Source organism: Diabrotica virgifera, chromosome 5, assembly GCF_917563875.1.
Source record: "Diabrotica virgifera virgifera chromosome 5, PGI_DIABVI_V3a".
NCBI classification, from domain to species: domain Eukaryota; kingdom Metazoa; phylum Arthropoda; class Insecta; order Coleoptera; family Chrysomelidae; genus Diabrotica; species Diabrotica virgifera.
The window spans coordinates 225,924,741-225,948,425 of NC_065447.1; the positions used below are offsets into that span (position 1 = coordinate 225,924,741).

The 23,685-nt window shown below is 35.6% G+C and overlaps 1 protein-coding gene across 4 annotated transcripts in view; it reads left to right on the plus strand.

The window, feature by feature from the left end:
- LOC126885295 (histone-lysine N-methyltransferase 2C-like) overlaps positions 1-23,685 on the plus strand; it is a 173,740-nt gene that overhangs the window by 116,419 nt on the left and 33,636 nt on the right. For all 4 annotated transcript variants that reach the window (XM_050651808.1, XM_050651810.1, XM_050651809.1 and 1 more), the window contains 5 exons: positions 3,598-3,808; positions 5,449-5,726; positions 6,270-6,428; positions 10,316-10,658; positions 17,437-23,105. In XM_050651808.1, coding sequence (XP_050507765.1) covers positions 3,598-3,808; positions 5,449-5,726; positions 6,270-6,428; positions 10,316-10,658; positions 17,437-23,105 — 6,660 coding nt within the window. The remainder of the gene's footprint in view (positions 1-3,597; positions 3,809-5,448; positions 5,727-6,269; positions 6,429-10,315; positions 10,659-17,436; positions 23,106-23,685) is intronic.

Sequence of the window (23,685 nt, forward strand, 5' to 3'; positions counted from 1 at the left end):
CGCTTTCTCCCTGACGAGGATTTTTAGAAGGAAGCCCTGGGCTAGCAGTGGCAAACTTTTTGCATTTTTTTGAGGGCCCAAAATTGACATTCACAGCCAAATCTTGCTTGTTCGTCTTATTTTTAGAGATCAAATCTCTGATACTATAGTAATGGATCATTTTTGTTTATATTTCGTAATAAATATTTTTTTTATGTGGAAAACAATAAAAAAAAAATTAAATCTTATGACACCCTAAACACTATCGCCGTCCAGAAAGAAAAATATTCTACCACATAGATACTTGTGCTGATGATTGACACCTCATACATCAAATTTGATGATTTTTGACAGGATATCCAATACGTACCTGCTATCCGAAGTACAACTTTATTTTCTCTTAGACAATTTCTTTCGCTTTCTGACCTATAAAAGCACATCTTATCTAAACAACACATTAGAAATTCCTCATTCTCAAACCTTTTGGTAATTATTTTTGTGGAGCTTGTAACAATTGCATGCTTTTTGTACATACTCATTTTAGAAATTGACTAAATATTATATTTTTACTGATTTATGGATTTTAATTAAGGTATTGTGTTTTACTTGAAGAAAAATATGATTATTATTTATTTTATTTGAATATTGTACCAACAATTTATTAATAAATTCTTGATATTCCGACTTTCACGAGGTCAACCCTTCCGATATTACTCTACATTATTTATATTCTTTACAAAGAGGGAAAAGGTAACATTGCCTTTTTAGTTTGCTAATTTTATTTTAGTAACCTATGACATCTTTTAAGTGATGTTGCAGAAAGCTTGGGATAATGGCTCATATGAATAAAAATGAGAATGTAGTTTATACTCCAAATGTTGGAGTACGAGTACATACTCCACATAGAGAGTATCTACTCTCATGTACTCATCACATCAATATATTTTTATTCACATGAAATGGAGTATAAACTTTACTTTATGCTCATACTCATGAGAACAAACGTTTTTATTCATACCACCAATTGTGTGACTGATATTGAAAAGTCTGGTTGACTTCATGTCCATACACCACATGTGACATGAAGGATAATCTGAAATCCCTCACATATTAAAAATTTTGATGGGTTTATATATAAGGTTTTCATAATTGTGGTTCAAATATTTTGTTCGAATAGTGTCAGATTTTTTAAATTATTTCTTGGAGATCTTTTCAAAACTCATCTTTTCTCGAACATTTCTAAGTTCTTTGAGTTCTCACATCCCATGGAAGATGGCGATACAGAGGAAGAAATAAATGGCTTCCTGGAATCGCCCTATCAGATGGACTTGCTATACAAAAAATCACCAATAAAGAAGTTAGAAATATTATCCAGGGTACGACCTGATCAACGGGAAAGTACTGAAAATGATCACGCAAGCACATATTTAATGCAATATTTAGGCTAGGGTACTACCCAGAACAGACTCTACCCTAGACACAGATGGGCAGGGCATGTGATACGCAGTAACGAGAATCGCCTTATAAACAATGTGTTCTGGGAAAGGCCAGATGGAAGAAGGTCTGTAGGACGGCCTAGGAAAAGGTGTAAAGATGCAGTCAAAGAAGATCTAGAGAAAATGGGAGTGCGACAATGGGAATTAGTGGCACAGGAGCGACAAACATGGAAAGCAATAGTAAACGCGGCAAAGACTCACGAAGAGTTGTAACGCCATTGATGATGATGATGATAACTACCCAGAACAATGGAAAGTTGCTCAATATTCTCATACCTAAGCCAGGGAAAAATAAAACTCAGGTGACTTCATACAGACCAATAAGCCTGCTACCTGTTCTATCAAAATTTTTGGAAAAACTTCTCCTTAAACAACAATCCCGGTGATAGAAAAAAGAAAACTAATTCCCCAACACCAATTGAAGAGTGGAAGTTTCAAAGGTGCTGAGTGCCAAAACTTTTGATTTTGAGTTATTGCCATAAAAAGTTGTATATGCCACGCTCTACGTCCTAACAAAGGCGCTAGGTGCCATTCCTAATACTAAACTTTGTATAGGGACTGTAAGATGGCGCCAGCGGTATGTGCCTTGGCTGTTGCTTAACGTTTTTACTAAATATCTCAAAATGTTGGTTTTGACTCATTTGAAACTTCCACTCTTCAATTTGGGTTCAAAACACAACACGGAACAACAGAACAAGTACATAGACTGGTAAATCACATCAGAAGTGATCTAGAAAATAAAAGATATTCTTCTGCTGCATTCCGGGACATTGGTAAGTCCTTCGACAAGGTATGGCACGCTGGTATCCTATTTAACTAAAGAAAAACTTTCCCCGTCCTTTCTATCAAATCTTAAACAGCTATAGTTCCAACTGACGACATTTCTTTGTCAAGCAGGATAATGAATACACAAGCCTAAGACCAATAAAAGCCAGAGTACCACAAGGAAGTGTCTTGGAACCGATATTGTACTTGCGCTACACTGCTGACCTACAGACAAGTATCAAAATGAGTGCAACTTTTGCTGATGACACCGCTGTACTAGCCTCTCACCTGATCCAATCACAGCATCCAAAACCCTTCAAAAAGATCTTAACAATATCCAAAGATGGCTTACAAAATGGAAGATAAAGGAAAATGAGAGTAAATCCACCCATGTAATATTCACCATGAAAAAACAAACATGTCCATCTGTAACTCTGAATGAAACACAGCTCCCACAAACCGATACTGTCAAGTACCTGGGAATCCAAATCCACCTTAATGTTGTTCTGAACCTATTTCCTTGTGGCATTTTTATGATTAACTATTTAGATGGGAAATAAGCCACAATTAAATTGAAAAAAAATAATTTGATTAACGTTTCGACGCCCAAATCGGGTGTCGTTGTCAAAATACAAAATACTACTAGATTAAGCAAAAATGTTGTTGCTAAGTAAAAAAAAATCTTCTAATAATTTATTTAATCTGACTCATTTATATTGGCAATTCAGACGTATATTATACATTTTAAAGTATAAGACTTTAAAATGATATCGCCAATATTTAGGAGTTGCGTTTCTGGGACGACTTTACTAAAATATAGTTCATTCGATTACATGAAATCAATCCCAACTCAAGAATATCAGTCACAAAAAAAATCATAGCATGTGATTTGTCTTTAAAAAGACAACCAAATGCAACGACAGTAAAATTCTCACCTTAGAGATTCCATTCCGTCGAAACATTAATAAAATTATTTTTTCAATTTAATTGTGGCTTATTTCCCATCTAAATAGTTAATCAAATCCACCTTGATAGGAGATTAACTCGGCAAAAGCACATTTTCACAAAACGAAAACAACTAGGAATAATAATAATAATAATTCTGTGGGCTGTGAAATGTGGTCTTTGCATTATGTACAGTCAGTGTTAAAACGTTACAGTTAGTTACAGTAAAATTAACTGTTTTCATTGAAAAAATGCCCCATACATATTTGCAATATGCAAATATTTAATAATATATACTTATATTTAATAATACTTTAACAACTAAATATCCATATTTCCTTAAATCCAAAAATCAGTAAATATATAAAAGTCACCTACAAGTTTCCAACCTAACATTTTTACCCCAATAAAGGAACAACCCCTCTTGCTGGAGGACCTACTCGAACAAGAGAAACGGGAACAAGAGAAGTTGCAGAACCAACCTTCTAGTCAAGAAGTGTCTTCATCAACTGGAAACGAAAGTGAATCGGCGTTGCTCAGCGACCACGATTTCGAGAGACTAAAGGCAGACGTATTCAATACCGGACCTGTCACCAGTTTACCGTCAACAATAACTAATCAAGGTAGATATAAAACATATTAATTGATTTAGTATTAATTTTCTGGCGCTTATACTTTTTGAATCATTTGTGCATGCTCCAGTGATTTTGCTTTTTGTCAATTTTAACATTTGTACTTACGCACTTTCGTCTGATGAGTTACCATATACCTTTTCTACATGTTCTATAAATATTATCATCGCCATCATCACCTTCATCGTTGAGAATTATAGACCTCTTAAGTTTTCGACACCATTTTCTTCGTTATTGTGTTCTGATCTTACTGTTCAAATTGGAAGCACCTGTGTACTTTCCCTCCTGCGTTTCGCTGTTTATTTTGTCTAAGCTTTGACATGTCATATGTCTATAGCGACACGCTTCATTTATTATTTTTTTAATGGCTAATTTTACATATTAACTTTCTTTTCTAAACGAAAATAATATGGGTCATTTAAAATTCACATGTGTTTCGCTCCTAAAATACAAAACCAGATTGTATAAAATTAATGTTTTCTTCTGGGAAACAAATTTCCCATTCAATAGTTACCTTATCAGATCTTATGTCAATAAATCACTTTTTAAATGCATTCGAAGACGCTTCTTAAAACTACAGAAGTGTTTTCAGCTTTTAAAACACCAGATAAAGGGTCAGCCTCTTTATGTCGATAAATAATTAGTCTTCAACGTAAAACCACAGACATGTGTTTTTAATTCAGCCACATCAGTCGATACACAACCCCAGCAGGCATCGGTCGGTCATACAACCCTCGCTGGGCCCAAACAATAACAAACCCTCTTACGAGATATAAGTACGCTTTTTTTAACAAAAAATAAATAAATATATTACTGTTCGTTGTTTTACACTTATTTTAATTTACGTTAATTGTTTCCGTTAACCACACCCACGGAACATGTCATTTCCCACTACATAGTTGCGTAGTGCTTGATAACTTATCTTGTCAAATTTTAGCACTGAATATTAGGGGTATTTCAGTTTTATCAACTTTCGTCAATCATAAATAAATACTAAACCCGTTTGGAGCGAGTTATGAAGTTTTTACACAATATGGAGGCAAATAAAATACATCTTGTGAACTAGTTATCTCAAAAACGTCAATTTTGGAATTCTCAAGTTATAGTACTAAGGCGACGATCTATAAAATTGGTTTAATTTAGTTTACTTTTCATATTCAATATAAAATATGTACGTTAAATGCACAAAATTTTAAAACAAATAAAAAATACACTGTACCTAGGTAGTAGCTATCTAACATCCGTTTAGAGAGGTTCTCTCCTGACCAGCAACCCCTGTAGTTGGGAGTACTACGTTGCATGCAGTAAATAATGTGGATATATATAATAATATAACAGCCATTTTATAACATTTAAAGGGTTTTCACCCATATATTTAGTTGCTCAACCATCACCAGGTCTATTCCAATTCGGAAAAATCGTTCTCACTGGAACTACCTGTATAATCGTTCTCAGTGGAACTGCCTGTGTGATAGCGAGATAAAAATTAGTTATACTAAATTGTTCAGTTAGTTCTACATTTCTTTACGAATTAAAATTTTCATCAGTATATTAACATTTGATTTAAATAATTAAACTGTATTTAGTTATGCTATTACTTATTACAATATTATGTAATCGTTTTTGTTTAGGAACTACTAGCCATACAAACCAACCATGGCAACAGTTACAAAATCGGCAGATCCCTGCCCCACCGGCACAACCAACTATGGAGGTGACAACCAGGGTACAAATGTTTAATGCCAATCTAATTGCTGCACCACCATTGCCTCCGGAAAATATTGTCACGGAACAAGACAAACAGACTCAGATGATGTATGAACAGTGGTTGAATCATCAGAACAATGTTCTAGCCCAACAGTTGCGCTACTACGAGACTGAGGTACAGAAACTTAGGAAGAGCAGAAAGGTAATATATTATAATATACACACTTGCTAATTTTTATGAATAAAGAATTAATGAAATTACAATATACAGGTGACTATGTTGAAAAGATTTTTTTTTTGTTGAAAAAACTTTAACATTTAATTTTAAGAACGTGGGTATTCACTTTAAACGGTAGGAAGTGAGAGAAACCTATGTAAAAGGGATTAGTAACTCAAAAGGAGAGGTTTAACATTGTTGCCAAACTTATTGTTTTATCCGACCTGGTGTCTTTTTGGCATTTGAAAAATGTGCTAGGACTATCAAATTTGGGCGAATTGGTGTAAATGGCAGCTTACTATTTTTATTTGGAATAAGCCACAATTTTGGAGTAACTTATATCTGGTAGAAACCGGATGCAACGTTCATGCACAATGTGTAGGGGAGATTAGGGGAAATATGATTGTGATCTTTGTTTATTAAATGAAAACATGATGTTAGTATCTTTGTTAGATTGCTAATTTTGTAATACCAACCATAAACTTTTTGCGAATCTGTATATATTATATGTATTTTCCTTATTTTTAGTCACTGAATAGCAAACAGAGACAGTTGAAGAAATCTGGTAACCAGCTGACCGACACAGATGCAGCCGAACTCCAGAGAATATCAGGGGAACAAGCTATTTTACAGAAACATCTAGAATCGAGCAGAAAACAGAGTCGACAACACGGCATGTTAATACAGGTATCTATCAAGACATAGGCACTGCTCTTTATGTAGGTTGCACATATACAGTAGTTGTATTCTTATTTGAATCACCGAAATATTACCGCATTTGATTTATCACATTGATTTTTCCCATTAGTATATTTAGTGCCAATCTCAAAAAATTTGTTTGCACTCGTATACTTCTTTTTACAGTATCATTTTGGTTGGTAACAATTTCAGAAAAGTAATGTCTATCTTAATCAATTCTAAACAATGAATGTGAGTCCAATCTCTTTTTTTTTTTCAGTCATGAATGGTTGCATAATCTCGTTCTCTAGTACCTTCAATTTTTAAACGGTTTGCTCTACTGTTTCTTGTAACATGGCGAATATATCGACGGTTAAGAGCGCAGATATAGTATGTCCAAATACCTTACTTATTGTTCAGGAGAACTTTTTGAAGTTTTCGCGTTACTTTTTGTTTGATACTGGTGATATATCGAAATATCATAATCTTTGGGTAATAAGTTCGGGTATCATTATTAGCTCAATGCAGATATTTTTTAAAATATTATGTATTATTGTGTTAAAAAATATTTTTTTTGAAAATGTGTATGGACATACAACGTAAGGGTTTTTACTGTTTGGACATACAACATGTGTAACCTAGATTAATAAAATAATGAGTTTGGTAAAGTTCTCTTTATTTTATGCTTTATTTGTTAAAACAAAAAGTGGGTACAAAACACTAAAACATAAAAGCAATAAATTTTATTCAGAATCATCTTCTTCATCTTCAGGGGTCCGCCAAGGTACAAGATCATTTGTTTTTCTTGATGTCGGAAGACTTTCAAAATACGTTTTATAAACTGTTGGTATGATCTCCGTCCTTAGTAAATACAATATTAGCCTTTTTTGCCTCAGATATGAAAAGTATTTTTTTTATATTTGGCTTTTAGCTGGACATCTGTCCATGCAACTTGTGTAATTTGTTTAGTATGTCTTTTGTTTTGTGTGACATCAAACTCTAAAAATTGTTCATTAGTCAATGAATATTTATATTGAATAACAAATTGCCTTGTTTTTTCGAATCGGAACCACTTAATCTGGAGCCATTTTATTGCATCATCTAACGTATTTTTCTTATTTTGTATTATAAGGGAAGCAAGATTCTGCAGGTCATAAAAATCTGAATAGTTCAGTCTATTTACTTCGTCTACTATTCAGTCTATATACTTCGTAGGGTTTTGGTGTGTCTTTCTAATCAAAAGTGACCATTCTTCGGTCGTGAATATCTTTTTGTGCTTACGAGAATGCTCAATTGTTGCATGAATTGACTCAGCTTCCAAATAAGAATGGCCAGAAAGATTGTCAATTTTTGCAACAACGTATAGCATCGAAGCACAAACAAACTGGTTGCTATTTTGCCCACCACATGTGTCTGAGAAAGTGGCTACATGTTCAACGGTTTCTGGCAAACTATACAGGTATTTTAAACGGCATGTACCTATCTCTGAGGCACCTTTGGAACCCTGGGTTTCATCCCACACATAGCAGTGACCACTTTGATCAAATGAGTCATAAATGGTAAAATTAAAAACTGAAAGTTTTCGTTTGTAATAAATCTGAGAATCTGCAGAAAATGTCACTGTCAAAATTGCTTCTAAGTCAAACGTGATCGCTCTATAATTGACTCCTTTTACTTCGATAGCTTTCTTCTTGTCTGCTTTTTTCATTGTCATAGCTTCTTCTTCCCTTTGCTTATGGAGTTTCCAATTATTTGCCAAAGATGATTTGTCTGAGGCATTATAATAAATATTGCATGTAGAACATTGATCCTTTTTGGGAATGTGGAAGGACAGCTGTGGAGGAGCACAAATATTGCATGTCCGGACAAACAATATTTACAGCCATGATAAATTTGATCGCGTGATCACTAATATTGTATGTCCAAAACATGCTGTTTTGTGCACTTCCAACGGACATAATATGTGTGCAAGTCGGTTTTTAGTACAAATGGGAAATACTATATTTTGGCAAGGCGGTTATTCCCATTTACAATCATTCTGGACTTACAATAATTATGCAGAACATTCATATGACCCGACTGAATAGTCTTATGGTGTTATCTTAAAATCAGTAAAAAGTGGACATACTATATCTGCGCTCTTAACCATCGATATGAAGTTTTTCTTGTTTTTATGTTACAAATCAACTCTCTTCCTTCATTGAGATTTTGAAGAACGTTAGATACGTGATCTGTCAAGGGTATTTATGGCGCATAGAGCACAATTCATCAAACTTTCTGTGTATGAATCGGTAGCAATAGAGTGTTATAACGTTATTTCTGTATCCCTACTTCGTCAGACACCCGGGCTGATACAAATTCACACGTGGAACATCCAGCGAATGTCTCCTTTTACCATTTCAAGTGGTTAGCTACAAAAGTACCATCTACTTTGATGGTCACAAACGAAAACGATTTACTAATATCGTTTTCTGTCTTTTGAGCCATACGAAATTTGCAAAAGTTTACAGCGCCATATATTTGGCTTTATAATTCATCAAAACTATAGCAAAGCTTTTGCCGAAATTTGTAAACTTTTGTTCTCTCTCTATCTGTGACTCTCCATCGTTTTGGTGGTGTGCATGGTAGTTTTTTCTACTGGCCGTCTATCTCTTACAATCATTAAGTATTTTGTCATACTTCCTTGTTACATTTTGGTTCCAGTTCCTTCTTCGTTAACTCCCCCATACGATTGTTGCTTTCCATATTTGATGGTAATCAAATAGATGTAGGTAGAATATTGTAGGTAGATCTATAAAGTTTATATTATTATATATTCTTTAGCAATCTGACTGAATGCGTATAACACTAAAGTCATCTTGACTCTTTGCCATCAGTACAGCCATCGTCTGCGTAACATAGTAATGTTCCTCTCCCTTATTTTGTACCCATTTAAGATTCTCACCAAAATGCATTGACTATGTCACTGTCTTTTTTACGCAGCCATCGTCTGCGTAACATAGTAATGTTCCTCTCCCTTATTTTGTACCCATGTAAGATTCTCACCTAAATGCATTGACTATGTCACTGTCTTTTTTTGTCGAACGCTTTTGTTAGATCCACGAAGCACATGAAGGATACAGTAATTTGTATTCAATAAATTTTTCTGCTTTTTGACAAACTGTAAATATATTAATAGTCTGTTATCGATCTATTCTTGCATTATTTGTTTATTATGCGTTTTACACTTTTTTTTGTGGATTATGCCTTGTAGAAGAAGTTTTCAGCTATACATTTTTGATATTGTTTCCAGCTGAGATAATCCCGTTTTTGATATTGTTTCCCGTAGTTTATTAGGTTTTTTCCATTGGCTTTTATTACACACCCTGATAAATACCAATACCAATCTAATGATGGCTTTTTTCCATTCTCTTGATAAAATAAATGATTCAAATCAGTATTCATCAAAAGTAGTTTACTTTTATAATTGGGATGTCCCATTGTTGTAAACTGGTGATACATTCGTCTGTTTTGATGGTGATACTTTGTTTGAAATGATACAGGCATATGCTCATTGTATTATTACTTTTTTCTGTTACATGAACATTTTTTGAGAATAAGTAATTAAAAAATTAATATTTTGTCATGTAACATCGCAATTTTCGGTTAATGATTAAAATAAGAGTTATTTCTTCACAGAAGATTTATTAGGATTATTATAAATGAAACAATACACTGACCATTAACGTTTTTAGTAATTTTCCTCTGTTAGCGATTATTTCTTATCGAGTGAAAGTGAGTTTTAGAAAATAGTTCTCACTGCCTAAAGTAGATGCACCCCTACAGAAAGTAGCAATGTCTATACAGTAAAACCAAATTTACGTAATTTTGTATTACCCTTATTGGTCTATATGAAGGAATACAGAAACAAGCATCCTGCACCGAAGCAGCGGGTAGAGCAGATCCAATCGCCTTTGGGACCACCGTCGTCTTCACCCTTGCAACACCCAAGTACGTCGCAGTCGCCCATGCTGTCGCCATCTTTATCGCCTCTGACACAGCATAATTCTCCTCTGAACAGTCCGGGACCGCTGATTTCGTCGTCGCCAGGATCTGTATCGGTTCAGAACATTTTGCAGAGCCCGAACAGTATGCCCACGAACAGCATGTCGCCTTTACAATCGTCCTCGATGCAAGCGTCACCTATGCAGCAGAGCCCCATGCAGCCGTCTCCCAGGATAGGAACACCGCATTCTCAAAGTAAGATCAATACTTTAGTTTACAAGTTTAATAAATAATTACGGTGATTTAACAAGCAAACTAAATTTATTAGATATATTATTATTAATACTTTTGGGCAATATTAAAGCAATATTAACTAAAAACTATAGGAGAGAGAAGTCATTATTATTGTCAACTACAATTAACAGTGTGTGATATAAATGATACCGCCTGTTAAGACAGCCAAAATGCCCTCACTCCCAGAATTCAATTTTTTTGCAATTTTTAGAAGCCGTGGAGGTGTTACCAGGAAAATGGTCCAATAAGTTTTCAATTTGATATTATTTTAAATATTTTATTAGGTTGAAAACTTTCACTTTTATTTATCAGATGTCGCTAGGCACCTACTAATATCACGTTAGTTGTAATGCGGGGACTAATAGACTGGATAATTTAAACTTGGACCAGCCTTAGACCAGCCCAGACCAACCTTGGATGAGCCTCTAATAAGAGGCGAAATCGTCGATTAGAGTGCTGGTTGCGCTCTCTGAACTAAGTGAAAATTAAGACAGTTTTGGCTGCGCATTGCAACTGAATAAAAATGGTGTACATTTTTATTTCCAATTTTTTTTTCATTTTTTATGTTCTATGTGGTTAAAAAATAAGACTCATCGCAATTTTAACCCCCTCACCCTTCCCCCCATTTTTTATGTTCTATGCGATTAAAAAATAAGACTCATTGCAATTTTAACCCCCTCACCCTTCATTCCTCCCTTCCACCAAAAGTTAATTTTTTCATTTAATTTTTTTCCAGTGGGTTGCAATCAATTTAACAATTTCAAAAAATTAACAAGCGTAGTTGAGGCTTACATAAAGTATGTCTATTTCCAAAAACTTGATAAACTCGTTTTTTAGTAGTTGTTTAGATTTTCCTCATTTTATAAACTTCAAAATAAATTACATCGAGGTTTCTTTTATATGTTAAAATATACTTTGAAGTAATTGAGTCCTTTGGGGTCGTTTATGGGGGTTTCAATGTGTTTCTACCAATTTTTTAATCTTCGAAAGGAGTCAGTTACTTTAAATTATATACAACCTATAAAAAATTCTTGATTTTATCTTTTTTGAACTCTATAAAACGGGGAGAATCCCCAAAACCCCTAAGAAAATAGTTTTTCGAGTTTTTGAAAGTGACGAACCTTACGGAAAATCTAAAAAAATCATTAGAAATATAGTTTTTGGTAAAATACACAAAATAAAACAATTAGACCTGCAGCCATCTCCAAAAAAGTTATACATTAAAAAAAATTCATTTTGAGGTTATATATGTTACAGTTCAAGTTGATTCTCAGTTAGAGTTGACTTTTCCTAGTTCGAGTCAACTCCAACTGAAACGAGCAGTAAAAGTTGATTTTAAAAATTTAAATCAACTTTTACTAGTTGGAGTTGACTCTTCCTGGATCGATTCAGTAAATGTTGATTATACGAGAATCTTAAGTGCATTTTTGATGAGTGTGCGTTTCTTTGTTTTGACCGTTTCAACTACTTATTAGTATAGTCTGTAACGTCGCCCCCGTTAGGTAAATTATTCTGATTCGATTTTTTGCACAAACTTACTCACAGAAATATATCCGTATAACAATCCTTATAACAAATACACAGGGTGTCACGCGGTACCGCGGTCGAAAAATTGTTTAACCAATTTTTGTTAACCAAATTCACAAAAATAATTTTTATCTACTCTATCTCATATTATGTAAATGTAAAGGTTTTATTGTGTGAAAATTGTAAATATAGATAGCAGTACATGAAGGGTTTAAAGTGTGTCTGAAGTAACAATGTATTTTAAATCGGTTTTACTTTTTCGCACTGTTTTTTAGCACACTTTCATATAATTAAACATCCTTAACTTTCGCCTTCGGGAGGAAATCAGACACGCCCTTGCAACGGCAACTGAAATGCTGACAAAACAGCGACCACAGAAGCAAAGATGGATGACAGAGGAAATATTGAATTTAATGGACAACTAATAAACAACAAATCTGTAGGATAAGATGAAATACCAGCTGAGCCATTGAAGTTAATCAACGAGGAAAACTTAGACCTTCTTCTTGGACTATTTAATAATGTTTACAATACAGGGACTATCCCTAAAATATGGCTTGAATCAGTCTTCATACCACTGTCTAAAAAGGAGAACGACAAATTATGCCAGGACTTCCGCCTTATAAGTCTATTAAATAACATTCTGAAGCTTTTCTTGCGTATCATACAGAACAGAATATATTATAAAACATGTGATGAGGTCACCGGTCAAGAACAATTTGGCATCAGAAAAGGTAAGGGGACACGAGATGCAATATTCTGTCTTCAAACTCTGGCACAAAGATACAAAGATCAGCAAGCAGACCTTTTTATCTGTTTCATAGATTTTGAGAAAGCGTTCGATAGGGTGAAGCACAAGACCTTGATAGAAAGATTGAACGGCATCGGAGTCGACAAAAGAAATTCTAAAATTATAGAGGCTATTTATTGGAATCAGACAGCAATCATAAAGACCAATGGTAATACGTCAAGGTCAATTGAAATACAACGAGGTGTTAGACAGGGTTGTGTGCTATCACCCATACTTTTAACGTCTACTCTGAGGTAATGTTTGCGAAATATTTATCGCACTCTTCAGAAGGAATCATGATAAACGGGCAGAGAGTAAATAACATCCGCTGTGCAGATGACACAGTATTAATGACTGATTCGGACCATAGTCTGCAGATACTGTTGGATAGGGTTACTGAGAGTTGTGAAAAAATGGGGATGAAGATCAATACTGCGAAAACCAAAGTTTTAAGAATATCAAGGAACAAAAATTGACCTCTTCCAATAAATATGTGAACACCAACAGCTTGAATACGTAAGCCAGTACATATATCTTGGTTGCTGGTTCAACAATCAACTTGATTATAAACAAGAAGTCAAGAGCGAGAATAGAGGTAGCCCGACAGGGGTTTATCAAAATGAAAAGCTTATTTCTGCATTACTATGTGTGGTCAATACTTTTATATGGAACGGAGGCCTGGACACAACACAACACTGATGAACAAGTTGGACGCCTTTGAACTCTGGCTTTATAGAAGAGACTTGAAAATACCTTGGACAACCCGCACCACCAACGAATATGTTCTGAGGAGAATAGGTACAGATAGGGAACTGCCAAAAATCATTAAAGTCAGAAAAGTTAGCTACCTGGGACACATAATGAGAAAAAAAAGTACCGCCTCACGCAACTAATCATCCAGGGTAAGATTGAAGGAAAACGGGGTCCCGGTAGGCGCCAGATTTCAGGGCTTAGAAATATCAGAGACTGGACCGGCCTTGATTCAACATCTTTGTTTAGAGCCGCATTGGACAGAGACAGATTTGCCAGTGTAGTCGCTAACCTCCATTAAAGGAGAAAGCACCACAAGAAGAACTTTCGTCTTGTCACGGTGATGACATGTGAGCAATAACAAAAAAAGTTTTGACAGTTTTGTGGTTTGACAGAAGTTTGAATTTTTAAATGTCAAAATGGTGCAATGGTGCATCTCACTCGCACTCACATTGATAGCTGCGTCAATACGCTCCTAGCGCTCATTGTTAATAATTAAAAATAACCGCTTAGTAATAAAATAATAACAAAAATTTCTTCAGTATCTTGTAGGGGGGTCGTTAAAATTCGTATGACAGTAATGACAGATGACTTTTGCATATTGTATACCTACCTAGTTACTAAATCTGTAAAGTTTTGATTTATTTTGTATGAATATAATTGCAAAACACTACAGAATTTTACTTTTTGACATAAATTTTATTAATACAGTGGAACCTCGATAAGTCGGCCCTCGATAACCCGGAAGTCCGGCTAACCCGGACCGATTTTCATCAGAAATTTCGACAATAAAAATGTATGTATTATGTTAAAACATTTTATCTGCAGCCGCTTATGGAATGTCTTAAAAATATCGAGTTTCATTGATAAAACTTCCCTTTGACCATAATATAATATTTGAGAGATAATGGGTATTTGTGTAATTTGAACTATGCTAGTAAAAATGACTCATGCACACGGCGGCGGCAGAGCGACGTTCATTATCGCAAACAACAGGCACCTGTTATTCCTTTATTTATTTTCAACTGTCTTTTAAAAAATTGTTTTTTAAACAATGAAAGAGTCACTGTTCTTAAATTACATAACATCGTTCCGATGGCAGACCAGATGAAATTGACACAACCGAAACTGACTGAGTTTTTTACCTAGAAATGAACAATACTCTATATTGTCTATACGCTGTGAGCTCGTACGTAGAGGGGATATTTACAAATTCGCGAACGATAGTAGTGACAAGTTTGTAAACCTTTACCGGAAATTTGACATAAATGTCAAAGTGATTAATTTAAAATTAAAATTAAAAACATTAATTATAAACAATATTAGTTGGTCAAAGCTGTGGTATATATTTTTACCTTAAATATACTTACGTTTTAAATACTGAATTTAAGTTTTTTTAATGTTCCGTAATATCTAATTATAAATAATCTATTATACTCTTAGCGCTATCTACACGATTATTGTCAAAGTATCCGAAGTAAGAAATTGATATTTTATCAATAGAACGTCAAAATGATCAGAAAAATCTTAAAAAAATCGATTACAATTTAATTACTTTTTTGCGTTGTAAATATTAAGCGATAACAATTAAATAATAAATTTAAAAATTACCGGTAAAAGTTGAATTAGTAACCGCTAGGAGCGACACCAGCGAAGCTCAGAGCGTATACTAAACTCTATACAACTATAGGTAAGTTAGATGTGTACTGTGCATATACATATATTTCATGTTATTTTAATTATAAGGGACTTTATCTATAAGTATACCGTATATTATTAATTTTTACCATGCTCTCCGGCTAACCCGGATCGGCTGCGGTCCCGATTAATCCGAGTCATCGAGGTTCCACTGTAATAAGATAAATTTTGTACAATATTTTTAATAATTAAAGTAAATAAATTTTAATTTCACTCAAATAAATAATCTATTGCTGCCATTGACCACTTACATTCAATCTCGGTAAATTTGATTAATAATCGCGTCTGGTAAAGTAACATTCTTCTTTCAATACAACAAAGTGTTACTTTACTGCCGAAAATGAGGGCAAATGATTACAATAATGGATGATTTTAGTGACGTTTGGCGATAAACAATGATTTTAAACAAATTCGTAAAAATAATTTTTTCACTTCGTACAAATTTTTTTTAGATCCTTTGGGCCTTTTTTCTCTAAAATTGACTGTTGTCGAGTTATTAGCGACTTAAATTTTGAAAAACGCCAAAATAACCATTTTTAAGGTTTAATAACTCGCTGGCATAACGGCATAATCGCTGGTCTCATACGCCAGTGCACGTGGGTTCGAGCCCTGCCAAAGACAAACCATTTTCATTTCCAATAATGACACGAGCCGTCTCACCGTGCCTCGGAGAGCACGTTAAGCCGTCGGTCCCCCTGGGCTAGTGTACATCGACACTAGTTACTTGAAACAGGGTTAAAGATGTAATTGGCGCCGGAACTGTCCGAAAGGCAAAAATGCCATACGATATTATATATTATCAAAGTCAGAGACTAAAAAAAATCAAAGATTAAAGCTACCTCTATAAGATCCTGAAGAAATTTTTGTCATTATTTCATTAATAAGATATTATTTTTAATTATCAACAATGTAAGCGTGTATTGAGGCGGCCGTCAATGTGAGTGCGAGTGAGATTCACCATTGGACGGCCGGAATGGTGCATCTCTTTAGCACTCACCATTGACGGCCGCCTAATACGTACTTAGCGCTCATTGTTAATAATTAAAGATAAAGCTTAGTAATAAAATAGTGACAAAAATTTCTGCTGGATCTTGTAGAGGGGGCTATAAACTTTGATTTGGTCACTTTCTGACTTTCATAATAATGGATTTTAACCGAGTTATTAAGCCTTGAAAATGGCTTTTTTCGCATTTTTCAAATTTTAAATCGCGTATAACTCGACAACAATCAATTTTAGAGAAAAATTACAAAATACCTTTTTTTGCTCAGAATAACCCAAATGCTCTAAAAAAAATTGTTCGAAGTGAAAAAATTATTTTTGTGAATTTGTCTAAAAAAAATTGTTTAAACAATTTATCGATCAAGGTACTGCCCGGCACCCTGTAGATTTGTTATAAGGACCTCTTTTTGAGTAAGTTTGTGAAAAAAATTCGAATCGGAGTAATTTACCTAACGGGGGCGACGATACAGCCTAGACTAATTTGAACATATTCAGTAACATTTAATTTCTAGAATCGGCTGTTTGTGTGAATCAGAATCAACTTTTACTAAATGGCATTGGGAAGAGTATACTTTTCCTAGTTGGAGTCTACTTTTACTAGTAAATGTTGAATATAAATCTTCATTTTATATTTATAATCAACTTTTACTGAAACCAGCCGTTAGAGTTGACTCCAACTAGTTGGAGTCAACTCCAACTGGATAATCAACTTGAACTGTAACATATACACTCAATCTACGGATCTATAAAAATAGACATATTTTGTAAATGCCCCAAGTATTCGTGTGAATTTTTTTAAATGGCTTGAAACAAATAAAAACGAAAGAAATGACGTTTTTTCGTCGTCCATTTTTGAATCACATAGAACGTAAAATAATTATTCTGGGAGCAAGGGAAATGTTGCCTATCTTAACGAGGGGCACCCTTTGTGTACAGTTTTAATACGATAATTTTATGTTTATTTATTGTTCAAGGTGAAGAGAGTCCTGGATCAGCGCAGTCACCATCTCATGTGTGCCTTCCCCCACCAATGCCAAGAATGACAAGTCCTCAACACAGACGAGTAGTAACTAGTCCGGTTGGTATGACGCAGATGAGATTCGTAAGCAATCAAGTACTGCAACAGCGAGTGCGGATGCAATCGCCCATACAAAACTTTCAACAAAAACCTGCTACACCATCTCCGTTAAATAGCCCTACATCTCAAACAATGAATGTAAGCCAACAACTTCAGTTACATAAACTTCAACAGCAACAAAGCATGCTACAACAACAACAGAGTCTGGATGGTAATCAAGGTGACCCCAATATTATCCACTCACAGCGAACTACCCAACTTTTACAACACAGAAATTTTATTAGACAGCAGGTTGCTCAGCAACAACAGATAGGCCAGCCTCAGCCTTTAACGCCTCAACAACACCAAATAATGCTCCAACAGCAAAAGCAATTAGCTCAACAACAGCAGCAACAAATAGCGCAGATGAACGCAGCTAGGTTACAGCAACAAAATAATCCTCCTCATTCACCAATGCCTCCAAAAAGTCCTATGATCAATCAACAAATTATGTCACCACATTCTATGCCCCCGTCTCCTATGCAAATGCCACCGAAAAGCCCCATGGTGTCTTTTAGTTCTTCTAACCAACCAAATCCTAACTCCCCTGCGGCAAGGAGCCCTGCTTTTCACCAAGGATTAAGTCAAACTCCCACCAGTCCTATGACTCACCAGCCACCGTCTCCAATGCCTAGAAGTCCAATGGTTAATCAAACACAGTCGCCACATAGTATGAGAAGACCACCGAGCGCTAATAGTAGCCCTGCTATGCCAGATAGGCCACTAAGTGTTGAAAATCCTTCACCGAGAATGTCTTATTCAATCGACCATTTAATGCAAGATACTTTACACAGTCAGAGTAGCCATAATTCAATGCAGTTTACTGATAATTTCACGACTGATATGAATGTTCAAAATAGTATCAGAGAAAACATGCAAAGTGGAGGAGGGAATCCCAATAATCCATGTAACCCAATACCTCTACCACCTGAATATCCTAGATTTAGATATTTTAAACTAGGTTTGCGAGGTGGTACACCAATGTGGGGGTTTGGAAGAGGAGCAAAACGGATACCTACTCCCCCAAATGCTCCAACTAAACCGGAAGAAAAAATGGCAAACCAAGACAGTATGATGTTACAAAAGATGAAAAAGGAGCCTCATTTAAGCAAAGTTTCTATCCTAAAAAGAAAAGTTGGAGCTGGAAGTGGAAAAATTGGCTCTCTTGTTAGTACAGATTACAATGATATGGACGATAGCTCATCCACACCTCCTATAACTCCTCCATTAGCTACTACAAGTCGAGGAGGCATACCAAAAACATTACCCAAAAAGATTTTGGAGAATCAAAGCAGCAAGGATTCCGTTATTGTCATGCACAGCCCAGAGGACAAACAACTTGATATGATGGATTTTGACGATGACACCAATACTGTTTTATCAGCGGAAGTGTCTCTAAGTTCTGCAGCTCAAAATGACGAAGATATGTTGGAAATGGAGACACTATCACAACAAGATTTAGCCGAAGGATTATCTAGTCCCTTGGAACCTGATCAAATAGCAGATGAATATTTACTATTTCCTGGGAATATGGTAGTTGACATGTCTGCAGGAGAACATTTTTCCGAAAAAGAGGAGGAAGAAGAAACCGTAGATGAAGAATTCAACGATGAAAACATGCATATTATGATTCGCAGTCCTACAACCAGTGACTATGAATACATAATGCAAAGTAAGGGTAAGAAGTATAACGTAGGTGTTCATGATGAAAATGATGAGATGCCCGAATCTCCAGATCAGGAAGACTTGGCTGTACCGTCACCTGAAGTTTCGGACTTGTTGACAAATTACGATGAAAATGATGTTTTAATGGGCGATCAAAGTAACAGCACACCTGAAGAATCAATTTCTACCAAAGAAGACTTCGAAGAGTTGATTGATGAAGGCTCACGTAAGAACAGCATAACGAAGTCAGAAGTAACAACTAAACAGATCAATGAATTCCACAAATACGCAGGGATATTTAATTATTCCAAAGGAGTTGTTCAAGCGACCCAGAATCAGACAGCTTTAAATAAAATTACGGGCGTAGCTAACAAAAAAGCACCTGCAAAAATATCACTCGTAGCGGGTCCTATTGTACATAATCTATCAACTGGGAAGGTCAATCCCGAAAAATTGATAATCACTCAAAATCCAAATATTTTAAATACCTCACAAGCTGCTAAAGTTACAAGTATTATTCTTACTCATAATTCTGCGGTACGAAGAAATGTTCTTAATGTACCAAAGATTGTAAGTACGGTATCTCCAGCTATTACTATAGTAAATGCTACCACATCTCAAATGGCTTCTATACTACCGTCCAAATTCACGGTACCTGTGATAAGTGCCAGTGCTGTGCGACAACTTTCCAACGTAAAAGTGATGGATAAACCATCTTCATCATCACTATCTATTTCTACACGCGACAATGTTTTACCTAAAAAGATATTTGAAGATGATTCCGTCTCACCTGACAGTTCTAATTGCGAGGACGATAAATCAAAAGATTCATTCGATGAGAAAGCAAAATTGGAATCTCCTTCGCGAGAAATAAAACCTTTATTAAAATCAGACGCATCTTCGTCGAATACAATCATCTCAAGAAGTTTAGAATATAAAACACATGACCAGCAAAAGAAAGCTGAACATCTTCAGGTCATGAATATAATTCAGAAACAGAGAGTACCTAGTCCGCTAATGCCAAAGTCTGCTTCGCCTGTGATTATACACAATACTCCCGAATTGAAGATGACTGCGCAAGTCATTCAAGAGACACAAACTCGTATGAAGATGACAGCCACTACAGAAACTTTGGATGCATATGACGGTTCAGTAGATGATACGAAGTCTGTTGTGATATCGATTCCTTCTCCTACTCCATCTCAAGAACAAATGTTGGACAATATCGCCTACCAGGCTTTGGAAAATAGGAGAAGAGAATTTGATTCTATCGAAGATGTATTAGATATGATAGAAAATATCACTGCAGAACCACCTGCCATTTTAGAAGAAAATGTACCTGTACAAAATACTAAACGTAATACGACCACTGAATCAAAAGAAAAGGATATTGACAAACCAAAACCAGAAATAGCAAATATACCAGTAAGTGTAAGTACTAAATCTTCTGCAGTGCCACAACTTTCACCATTGTCGCAACCAACAGATTTAACTATGAACATGGCAAATGCTTCCCAGCAACTAAGATCATTGTTGTCTTCACTGCAAACTACTTCGACGTCTTCCCCAACTAACGTAGAATCAGTAGTTAAAAACTTCGGCCACAAAATTAGCAGCAGTGCTTCTCCTACAGCCACCCAACCTATTGTTGCGTCTAGAGTTATACAGCAGGCTGGTAGACAGTCGCCAGTGGTAACAACTGTGAACACTGTAATCGTACCGAATTTAAAACAAAAAGTTACAGTTACCACTGCGAGCAGTTCTAGAAATAGTCCAGTAAAGACTCAAGTTGTGACTACTCAACATGTACCATCTTCGGCTATCATTACATCAACAATAAACTATATACCAAATAGAACAATTGCTAGTATGCAAGTTATGGCAGAACATCTCAAATTCTCATCTGGTAGTATGTCTATAACAACTCCTTCAGTTTCCACTCAGCAAGCAATTGCTAAAACTACAATTCATAATGAAAGTAAGAAACCTTCATTAACATTAACGGCTATGCTGCAAAATCAGCCGGCTGCTAATATGATTACTAAATCTTCAGCGGATACGATTACTGCAGCCAGCTTGCTCGGATCACCTATTAGTTTGCCTAAAGCTGGCTTAACGTCCTTAGTACAAGCGCAACCTACTGTTGTCGTTCCCGTCATAACTACTTCAATGATAGCATTACAGACTCAGCCATCTATAGTTTCTACTGTCAAAAGTGCACCAATGAAAACAAATGCAGATACTATAACGGCCGCAAGTCTCTTAAGTTCAAGCTCTGTTAACATAGCAAAAACCGGTATTACAGCTGCTTTATTACAAGCTCAACCGAATCCAACTCTTAGCTCTTTATCTACTGCAACACCTCTAACGCAAACCTCTAATAATATTATAACCAGCTCGACCCACAGAGTTCCTACTTCTACCACAAATCTTTTACACACTCAGCTAACCAAAGTAGTGAGGAGTAAATCAGTTGATGACATCAAAGAGATCAAACAAGAAGATATAAAATCGGAATCTATGGATACCGGTGTTGATGACAATAAATTTTCACTTATTTCACCTAGTGGCTGTAAAATGTCAACAATTCAGAATCCAATACTAAATAAAGCAGATGATTCGCAAAATGTTCTGCTGAAAAAGCTGCTACAAAACACTGCTTGTGCTAGCACACAGTCACCACCTCCTACTACAGCAAGCACTGTTACAACTATTTGTCCCGCACCTAAACTTCCTATTAGAGAAACATCTTTTGTTTCTAGCCCGAACGTAGAACCACCAGTATCTCAACCGAGTGTTGCTGCTGTTGTGCCTACTCAGCCTTTGCAATTGGAGATTAAAAAATGTTTGCCACCTAGTAGAAGTTCTAGTAGAGATGATTTGTTGTCTCCCCAAACTCCCAGATCCTCTACTAATAGTCAAGATTCTAGTTTACAAACTCCTCCGATAATAAAGAAAGAAATAGTTTCTATTCCACAACCCCAGCCTAGTCCAATTCACACACCACAAGAAGTCAAAAAGGAAATTATGGATGAGTCGTCGCAACATTCTGAGGTTTCTGATTACAGTCGACCAGATGTTCCTATAAAAGAAGAAACAGAAATGGCTGATATTGCAATAGAAAAGCCAGTGCTTGATAAGGAAGAGTTAAAGAAACAAAAGAGGCGGATGTATCAACAGAAAAGGCGGCAGAACCAAATACTTAACAAAGAATTGGCTGGGCAACCTAAGAAACGACCAAGAAAAAATTCGAAAATAGAAGAAGACTATGATACTTATATAGATGGAGTGTTGGCTCAACTAAGGCAGTTACCTGGAATTACAGTGTCTGAACCGGTATTAAATCGTAACCATGGTATAGTCTCACTTTTCGGGTCTGGAGATATGTCCAAACTTGGAACAAAAGGGTACTCTACTCAATTTGGGGATTTAGACGGGAAATATGGCTATGCTGAACTGCCAGGTTATTCAGATTTTTATTCCACCAAACCTTATGGAGATCTGGATCCTATACCGGAAAAACCACCCTCTTCTACCCAAAGAGGTTTCTACGATCAAGAATTCCCATTGATACGGTTTGACACAGACGATCATAAGAAATTCGACATGTTTTGTAGGGAAGATACTCCAGATTCAGTACTCAGTAGTTCATCTCCGGAGTGTGTCCAAGTAGATCCAGAGGGTAGATTTATGGGATTAAGACTTATTAGCGATAGTGAAGGCGAGGACGAGGACAATGAAATAGAAAGGGAAATACAGCAAGCTAGAGATAGACTGTCGCCGATAGTACCTATGATCAAACCAGTACCAATTAGATTGAAACCAGTTGGAGGAGTGCTTGTTAAGGAAACTCCCAGTGATGTGAGTATATTTATTTTTATTGTTTTAGAATATTTTATTAATTTATCACGCATAGGTACTTATTTCATTAGGTATTAGTTTGTTCAGAATTAGACTATTAATATTATATGGAAGGACATCAGTACATGTTTTAATTAGAGAGCTCATCAGTGTCTAAATAGCTTTCCATTCAGTGTTTTCCCCAAGAAAGTTCTTTCTGATGTTTCAGGCTTCTGCTTTATCGATATATTTTATTATCTGATCTATGGTCGATCTATTTTTCTGAATCTGGCTTGGTAATCCCCCATGACCTTTTCTACCAAAGGTTTTAGCCTATTTAAGGATGTTCGGTACGATTTTGTACGCCGTATTTAGTAGAGAGATGCCTCTATAATTAGAGCACTTGGTTTTGCTTCCCTTTTTATGGATGCAGATTATGCAGTGATGATAATGAACACGTTCATGCAGTTTTGTTGGTGTTTTTCCTTCGTTCCGTATAAATGTTATTCTTCTTGTGGCACTGCCTCCTTTAGTGGAGGTTAGCGACCACACTGGCAAATCTGTCTCTGTCCAATGCGGCTCTAAATAAATATGTTAAATC